Genomic DNA, 9769 nt, shown 5'->3' on the forward strand with positions numbered 1-9769 from the left:
CATCTTATATAGTACTGTCCTAATGTATGCACCATGATGGTGCATTCCTCATTACACTGGATACCTTAAAAAAGTGGTATTTTTGCCTTATTCTCTGTGAAGAAGCTCAGTTTTACACATCAATTGATAGGTTAGTACACACTTTTTTTTCTTTTCGGTTTGGATAGTTATTAGATATAACTAATCATTTTTATTATTTATTAATAATATCAGCAGTTGAGTGAGGGGTGGGAATTAATCAGCATTTGCTTCCTCCTGCTTCCTTTTGGACACTATTATTATTTTCATTATTTTGTTAAATGTATTTTTGTTAAATATATAAATATTGTTGAATATATAAAATATTGTTTGACAAAAAAAAACCCTGTGTTCTACCAATACGGTATTCTGTTTGTGAAGCTGACAATTGAGCGGCCCGACCAAGCAAGGAGGCAGAGGCAGAACGTCCAAATACAACCCGGTGTGGGCATTTATTCATCCTTGACACATGATTCACAGCCTCAATATTGCTGTCCACCTGAACACAGTCAGCAGCCATAATGATCTCACACCCACACTAACAAGCAAACAGAACTTAAATACACACAGACTAATCAAACCAACAAGACACAGGTGAGGGGGGAGGAGGAGACAACACAGGGCACCAGGTGACCACAATCACCAGTAACAGACAAGACGGGAGGGGGAACACTTTTCAAAATAAAACAAGAAACAGAGTCAGACAAACTAAAACATAGACAGATCGTGACAAATAGATGCATAAATGACATGTATATTCACATTCTTCCTGTGCCATGTTTTAGTGTGGAACAGATCAATATACTTCGCCAAATATGAAGCTATATTATCCGTAACAAAGGCCGAGATCTATGGCCCCAGAGATCACCTCTGTTACACTGTTTACATTTTATTTTATTTGTATATGTTTTTGTTTCAAAATCTGTCCAAAAAGAAATGAACAGTGGTTTTGTGGCGGTTCTGTTGAGGATAGTGATTGTTATTAAAAAAAGTATTGTTTTATCAGATGAATAAAGATGGACACGAGAAACTAGGTGCATTATATAATGCCAAGTGGTTTATTTTTTGTTGTATAAATGGATAAGTGGTTGTTTAAAGCAAACATTAAAATATGTTTCTTTGCGCTCTGGAAAATTGTTATGTGAAAAGCACAATCTATAAGCCAGTTTATCACCTTCTGATCTTCCCTTGTAAACATTATGTTGTCAGTCAAAGCTTGCACCTTATTACCTCCGTATTTTTGACCTTCCTTTTTTATCCCTTCCATCTTTTTCTTCCCTCTCCCTCTGTCACCCTCCCTCCTTCCCTCCTTTCCAGTGCCCAAGCCCTACAGACCATGTTCCAGCTGATGACTCCCAAGCAGATGTTTGAGCACTTTCGTGGCTATGAGGAGGTTTCCCACATCAACTGGAATGAAGAAAAGGCTGCAGCTATATTGGAAGCCTGGCAGAGGAAATACTCTGAGGTAAGGGACCAAAGCACTCAGAAACTAGAGAGAGACACATCCATAAAAGGGAAAATAAATCTACCCTAAATCCTCTACAACCACATTGTAAATCTGAGACCGGATACAGGTGAACATGGAAAGGTCCCATCCAAAGCCAGGGCCCCTGATAGATACTAGAATCACTGTTGGTGTGTGGTATAGGCCTATAGCTTTCCTCTCACTGCTCAGTAGAGAGGAGCAATAGAGCAGGGTGAGCATGTCTGGAATACATTAAGGGAGGGCTGGATATCTCTCTCTCTCTTTCTCTCTCTCCTTCTCTCCCGCACTCTTGCTCTCTAACTCTTTAACTCATGTACAAACACACATGCAAACACACTCAAAAGTGCACACACAATCTCTTTCCCAGCTGTGGCCCCATTGGTGGCTCATGTGTGACATCATCTGGTCTTTGTTTTGGGGGCCCCAACCTCTGTTCGACATGGTGTGACCTTGTGTGTGTGTATCTGTGTGTGTGCACCATTTATCTTGGGGCCCAGAGACCACTGATGGATAGTAGAGAGGTGTGATTGTTTATCAGAACTCAGTGTTTTTATAGTCATCGAAGAAATAAAAGATGCCAAATAGTCTTACTATTTCTATGAGTTTGTGTTAATGTGTTTGCACTGTGTATTACTCTATGGTTAGGCGTGTCTGTTAGGATAGTATGTGCATGCATGTCAGTATGTGCCTTACTTACACATGTGAAAATTCACACATGGGTGCAAAAGTGTGTGTGATCTAGTGCGTGTTTCCTAATGTGTGTCAGCCAGCATAGCTCCCCACTGAGCAGTAATTGCAGTTCAGTGTTGAAGCCATCTATCTGCCCTGAGACAATGAGCGGGAGAGGATGGGTCATGGTACTGTCTGCAGATTCTTCCAAATGCTTCCTACAACAGAGGCAGAGCTTGATATTTAGGGCTGCTGTGTGGTTTTGAGTGATATTTACTTATTCTATACCAAAAACAGGTCCTTATACAGTGCAGGTATTATTAATTGTTTGTCTATACACAGCTCTATTTCTGCTATTGCGAAATACTGCGAATTGCTTACAATGCGCTTTCAAGTTTTGCAACGTTTTGATCCGTTCCTATTTGTGTCTGGGTTTGTTAGTGTGTTTAGTTGTACTTCTTTTTTTATCTCATATCTTACCTTTTCAATTGATTTAGTTGTATTTATTGTTGCTGGTTTTGGTTTAATTGTATGAAAAGTGCTAAGGTGCATTTTTTTTCTCTAAATTAGTCAGCTATACCCATTTAGGTTATATTAAGAAGGGCCATTTCAGAAAGAGAGGGAACATTTTATTAAACATGGTTCTGCAGAGACCGGCACTGATTGTCTTAATTAAAAAAACTAGAAAGAGAAAAAGTAAAAGGCGAACTTTGGCTGATTTTCTTTTAACCTGACTGTGAGCATTTGTAGAGCTGCCGCTGCACTGTGCGTAATTCAACCTCCAGTTTGTTGTTTCATATTATACCAAATTTCTTATATTGCCTTGGAAGTTTGTTTAATTATTGCTTATATCTCCATCAATGCATGACTATTTATTTTAAACCTTCTCTTCAGTAATTATTCTATCTCTATCTCTGTTTTCCTCTCTCTTTGTAGGCGGTGCTGCAGAGTGTTGCAGCAAATTCGTCTCAGAAGGTCTTGTCTTTCACCTCCACCACTCTTGAAGATATTCTCAAGTCTTTCTCGGACATCAGCGTCATCCGTGTGGCCAGTGGATATCTGCTTATGGTGAGAACAGAGCCAGAGAAAAGACATAATACATTTTCAAATACACTTTCTATTTGGATAATGAATTTTGTAAAAAGCTTTGAGCAGCTAATATGTATGCTTAGATTGAGGAAGACACAAGTTATAAAAGAAGGGTAGATGTTTGATGATTAACCTAACCTTGTAATAAGTTGACTTAATCTTTGATTTCTTGTTTGGTGTATGTCCCAGCTGGCCTATGCGTGCCTTACCATGCTACGGTGGGACTGTGCCAAGTCTCAGGGGGCTGTTGGGCTGGCGGGGGTCTTGCTGGTGACACTGTCAGTGGCAGCTGGCCTGGGCCTCTGCTCACTCCTGGGCATTTCCTTCAATGCTGCCACCACACAGGTAACTCACACACATACCACTGGCACGTGCCGATGTTTTTTGGCATGATTAACACAATGAGATCAAATGTTTATCAGTGTTATTTGACATCCCGTGATTATATTAGTAACATTAGTAGGGTAATACTTACATGTAACAGTTTGTTGACTAGAAACTAAAAACATTCCACACTGGATGTAGTCCTTTATTTGGCTTTTGGAGCTCATGAATTGTCTGTGTGTGCTACAGGTGCTACCGTTCCTGGCTCTCGGTGTTGGAGTGGACGATGTTTTCCTCCTCGCTCATGCCTTCAGTGAGACCGGACAGAACAAGAGGATCCCATTCGAGGTGAGGCGAACAACCAAACTGTTCCTTACCCCCTCTGCTGTCTTATCTCCAAAATAGAAGAATGTGTGAAAGCGTGTCTGTGCCTGTGATGTAAGATCAAACAACCTGTGCCACACACTCAGTCCGCTTATCTAAGAAATGCTCAATATTAAATATTTCCCTTTTTTGATTAATGAAAAGCGACCAAAGAAGGCTAAATTAAATCATAAATCAAAAGTGTTTCTCACAAGTAGATCAAGGCATATACAGTTAAACACTGGCAGAAACCTGCTTTTTCAAAAGGGTAAATAGAGTAGGTATCTGCAACCTCATCTGGGTATGTGCCTGTGTGTGTTTTGTTTTTTTTGGAACGGAATAACTTTATCTCCAGAAAGGGGAAAACACAGGCAAGTATTTGCTTGTTTTTGTTTCCCCCTGACTGTTACTCTCCCCTTCTAGCCCTTGTCACTATGCCTCCTTCATCTCTCAACTTCCTTTGTGTGGTTAAGATAAAAAACTAAACAGAGCTGAACCTGATCTGTCCTGTCTAACACACACACACACACACACACACACACACACACACACACACACACACACACACACACACACACACACACACACAGAGAAACACACACACCGACAAGCACTCCCTGTGTGGTCGTGGTGCACGTCCTTAAGTCTTAACACTGATGCTGCCAAACCTTAAAGGGGTGTACATGCTTATCACTAGTAAATATATATAAAAAAAAAGCAAAGAGTAAAGTCAATCATCATCAGTCATGATTACAATGATAATGTATTTATTCCCTTAAGTCTTCAAACAGAAGTAGACGTGCCCAGGTGGATTATTTAAGAGCACTTCAGGGCTTAAAGAAACATTGCAATCACTGTCGGTCATATCGGTGTTATGATAATTGAAATAATCTCAAGTATTACACGTTTGCCTTTGGCTATCATGGCCTTTCCTGTCATCTCTCTCTCTCTCTCTCTCTCTCTCTCTCTCTCTCTCTCTCTCTCTCTCTCTCTCTCTCTCCTATCTGTCAGGATCGTACAGGGGAGTGTCTGAAGAGGACAGGGGCCAGCGTGGCTCTCACCTCCATCAGCAACGTCACCGCTTTCTTCATGGCAGCCCTCATCCCCATCCCAGCGCTTAGAGCCTTCTCTCTACAGGTATATACGATATTTCGTGTGTGTTTTTGTGTGTGTGTTAGAGAGTTAAGTTGTGGGGGGCCCCTCTCTCACTAACATTGTTGTTCCAGTCCTCTTTGGCTCCAGATTTCTCCAGACAGTTGTTTTATTGATTTATTTCATCAAACTGAAAGGCTGTGCATTTATGTGTGTTTGAGGCATAGTGTGTGTTTTGATAAATCCATCCTGCCCTCTCCCTCTTTGAGGTTGTTTAGTGGTGGGCCCGGTGTCTGTCCAGATTGTGGCTGGGGTCCAGTGAATACCACTGCATGTTTGTGTGTGTACTTGCTTATCCTCACGCACATGTGCGTGCATGTGTGAGGGGGGTGAGTTGTAGTATCTGTGTGGGAGGTTTGAAAAGCAATTGTGTGTGTGTCTGTGTGTGTAAAGGTGGGGGGGAGTCCAGAGGGGAGCTTAGACTTTTCTAACATCTGTCAGTCATTATAGACGTCACCAGAACAGTAAAAACAGGGACAGAAAGAGATGTCTGTCAGTCTGACAAAATGCCTCCAATAATCACTAAATGAATACAAACACTCACTCAATCACAGAGATACATATTGTAAAGAGAACGCAATAACAGTAAAAACATTTGAAGATGCCTATATTAAGGCTAAGTCTTTCCAGCTGCATGAGAACTAGACGGAAAATATATGATAGATTTTAAAAACAGAATATAAACAAATAAGTTTGCCGAAACGGGTTTGACAGAAATATCAGCTTAGTGATAGATTCAATGTTAGACTTATTATATTGGGCCATTGCCCAATATATAAATGAATTATTTGTTATCCAATTTAAGAACATTTCTGATTATACTAATTTGTTTCAGTCCAATTCGTTTTTTAAAAATCTTTTGTGTTTTATTTCAGATTAAAACAAATGTCTGCCTCCCTTCTTGGCCTTTGCACAGTATGTGGTGTAAGGCAGTCTAATAATTAGTTGCTGCAACCTAAGTAAAGTAAAGATAAAGTGGGTGTTAAGTAGTTTCAATTTATTGGGGGTAGTGGTGGACTATAGAAAGGTTTTTAGGCTAAATATTTACATATAATTAGTTAATTGTGTAGTTGTAATTACCTTACAGGGTAAACATTAAAAGCTTACAAAAATATGTTGTCAACTACCAGAAGTGGAAAATCAAGCTTTATAAAACATATTGGTCAAACAAACACTCACAAAGAACTAATTCAAAAGACAATTTCAAAATGTTTTGAGAAGTGTTAATATGAAAGGTATTATTGGTTTCATATATGCCTTTATTTTCAGTGTACATTCATACCCCTGACTTCCCACTTTGACATTCACACACACAAGCCAACACACACAAGCCAACATACCCATGCTCACACAGTGTGAGGCAAGATGTCTCCACAGTGAGTACAATATTACCATGTGTGGATGGATGGCTTTAGTACAGCGAGTCGGTCAAACATGATCCATTTACCCCATGGCTCTAATCCATGCAGCCTCGTTATGCACTCAAATACACACACTTGGAAACAGGCACACATACATAACACACACACAAATGCACATAGTATGCATACTTTACACTTGTGGTTTTGTGACTGGTTGAGAGCTTGCAGTGATGCAGACATTTATGCTGATACGTATCTTTGTTATGGAACACGCACACACACACACACACACACACACACACACACACACACACACACACACACACACACACACACACACACACACACACACACACACACACACACACCCGTAATCAGTACTACTCATCTCTCAGCCTTGATGAAATGTGTGTTAGTATGTGCATGTGTCTCTTTATCAGTATTAAGCAGTGTTGTAGTCAAGCCGAGTCATCATTACCTGTGTTCGAGTCCGAGTCCAAGTCCGAGTCACCCAAGGAGTGTCCGAGTCGAGTCCGAGTCATCATTACCTGTGTTCGAGTCCGAGGCTGCTTCTCAGCTCTACTATTTTCATTTCCTTGCTCCTCGGTCCTCGGTCTCACCGGAAGTTGATTTGCCTGCGCCATCTTGAGTACCGTCCCATGGCTCTTATTTCTGCCGGAGGAGCGAGGAGCGATCATGGAGGAGTGATAACCGAGGAACCACCAGTCCATCCTCCGATGAAATCCTCAGATACTCACCCCGCCCCCTTACTGTGTATCGCTCACTGATTGGACGAGGCAGTGCATGCACTGATCTGATGCTTCTTGACATGAGAGCAATACCCCAGCGGAGTGAAGAAAATACATGAACCTCACGGGACTCACTCCTCAGTTTATACCGTGTTTTGTTTCAATTAATGTATCATTTAGGGTACAGAGCTGGCTGCTGCCAGACGAACAGCTGTGCAGCGTCATCACAAACAGACGTCGCTTCACGTGACGCTCCGGAGGAAAGGACGTCCCTCCATGCTTCCCTGGTGGGAGGGACTAAACGCAGGGAAACGACGCAAGTGAGGGAAGCAAGGATTTCATTTAATCGACCTGAGAAGCAGCCCGAGTCCAAGTCCGAGTCACCCAAGGAGTGTCCGAGTCGAGTCCGAGTCATCATTACCTGTGTTCTAGTCCGAGTCCAAGTCTGAGTCACCTAAGAAGAGTCCAAGTCAAATCTGAGTCACAAGTCTTCATGTATTAATCTTCGTGGATATATGTGTTGAAATGTAGCTGCTCCTCTACATTGCTTTCATCCTGTCATGTTATACTAATCTATCTATTGAACAGCTGTGAAGCGAGTTTGGCTACAATTCTTGTAATAGGTGCTATAAAAAAATATAACACTTATTACTAATATTATTATTATTGTAAATGACCTTTTAATATATCTAACTATATTTAAAATGAGTTACATTTGTATGCCAATAATTTCCTATGGTAAAGTTTTCGTTTTGCACTTTATTTTGATAATAATAGATCGGGACTCTTATTTTGAAGGAACTTTTACCAGTTAAATCAGAAAGCACATGGCTACTTGGCATGCAAAATGATGTCATTCTGCATGTTAAGTAGCCATGTGCTTTCGTGTTATGGCTGAATCTTTATTTATTGTTAGATACTCTGATGATAGTGTTCAAGACAGCCTATATGTCTGAACTCGATCCTTAGAGTAATGTGTTACGGAGCCTTCTCTTCAATATTGTTTCCACATAACGAGCATTTTGCGCTGCTCTTTTCCAATGTGGAAGCAGAATGTGTGAAAGCATGCAGCAGGGTGTGTCTCTAGACCAGGGGTTCCCAACCTTTTTTCCCAAGAGCCAAATGACTCCTATTGGAAGTTGCGACACACACACACACACACACACACACACACACACACACACACACACACCACACACACACCACACACACACACACACACACACACACACACACACACACACACACACACACACACACACACACACACACACACAGGGAGGGGCGCAACAGCGGTAATTTAAGTTTAAAAGTCTCAAAAATGCTACAACTACTGTCACAAACTGGATGAATGTGAAGTATTTTGTTAAAGGAGGATGAAAGCGTAATTAAGGAGCACTATTGGAGTGACTTTGATGGTTATTAGACTCAGGATTAATTCATTTGGATTCCCGCTGTATGAAGAAATTAAAGGACGGCGCGGAAGTGGAAACAATTCACAAAGGGATTAAACTGTTTAAAACACATGCTCAAAGTAAGCCGGATTTTGCCGATGTGTTTATGTGGATTCAAAAGTCGTAAATATCTCCAAAATGGAAGAGACTGATCTGATCGGAGCAACTGTGACAAATAAAAAACTGAAAACCGGCATGGACAATGACTGTTTTAAAAATGCGCTTATCCAGACAAGCCCGGTTTGCAAACTTTACAGGCAGAAGAAACATTTCTATAGAAAGAATTATACATTTCTGTCTTTTATGCCTTTAATAGCTTCTAACTTGAATTTTTATTAACAATTTTTTATATTTTATTGTAATGTAGAGACAAGGCTTTTAGTGACAATCATGTATTGCCTTACAATTATATGTAAAAAAAAAATGTAAAAAAATAAAAAGTCTAAATATCATATGTGGCCTCAAATCATCTGAGGCCTGGCGCCCCTCCTGCAATCTTTGGCGCCCCACCAAGGGGGGCGCGCCCCCCCAGGTTGGGAACCACTGCTCTAGACATCTCTAGACTGGAATAGCGGGGCCCAGTACGTGAACTCGCCTCAAAGGTGCACATGCCAGGATAGAGGACATCAGACTCCAGAGAAAACTTGCTCGAGTCCAAGTCGGGAGCGTCAATGTACAAGTCGAGTCCGAGTCATCGTACGCGAGAATTCACGAGTCCAAGTCGCGTCAATCAGTGTGCGAGTCGAGTCACGAGTCCCGAAAATCGGCGTCCGAGTCCAGGACTCGAGTACTCCATCTCTTAAGCACTTCCTGTGATCGACTCCTCCATAGATGAATGTCTCGCTCTTTCGTTTGTTGTTTTTGACATGTTCTTACATTCATCAGTATGAACAAAAACACATGATCTTCATCCAGATAACACTAAAATACACATTCATGCACTGAGGACAGATGTTATGATAAATCTCCCCATTCCCCGCGGTCAGCTGTGTGTGTGTGTGTGTTGTGTGTGTGTGGTGTGTGTGTGTGTGTGTGTGTGTGTGTGTGTGTGTGTGTGTGTGTGTGTGTGTGTGTGTGTGTGTGTGTGTGTGTGTGTGTGTGTGT

The 9769-nt window shown here is 41.2% G+C and overlaps 1 protein-coding gene across 1 annotated transcript in view; it reads left to right on the forward strand.

Moving 5' to 3' along the window:
- The window catches only part of ptch1 (patched 1), a 58172-nt gene that overhangs the window by 19789 nt on the left and 28614 nt on the right, over positions 1-9769 (forward strand). Inside the window, exons 8-12 of the mRNA XM_034092046.2 lie at positions 1336-1483; positions 3110-3241; positions 3452-3607; positions 3836-3934; positions 4961-5086. Coding sequence (XP_033947937.1) covers positions 1336-1483; positions 3110-3241; positions 3452-3607; positions 3836-3934; positions 4961-5086 — 661 coding nt within the window. The remainder of the gene's footprint in view (positions 1-1335; positions 1484-3109; positions 3242-3451; positions 3608-3835; positions 3935-4960; positions 5087-9769) is intronic.

Source organism: Pseudochaenichthys georgianus, chromosome 9, assembly GCF_902827115.2.
Source record: "Pseudochaenichthys georgianus chromosome 9, fPseGeo1.2, whole genome shotgun sequence".
In the NCBI taxonomy this organism is placed as follows: Eukaryota; Metazoa; Chordata; class Actinopteri; order Perciformes; family Channichthyidae; genus Pseudochaenichthys; species Pseudochaenichthys georgianus.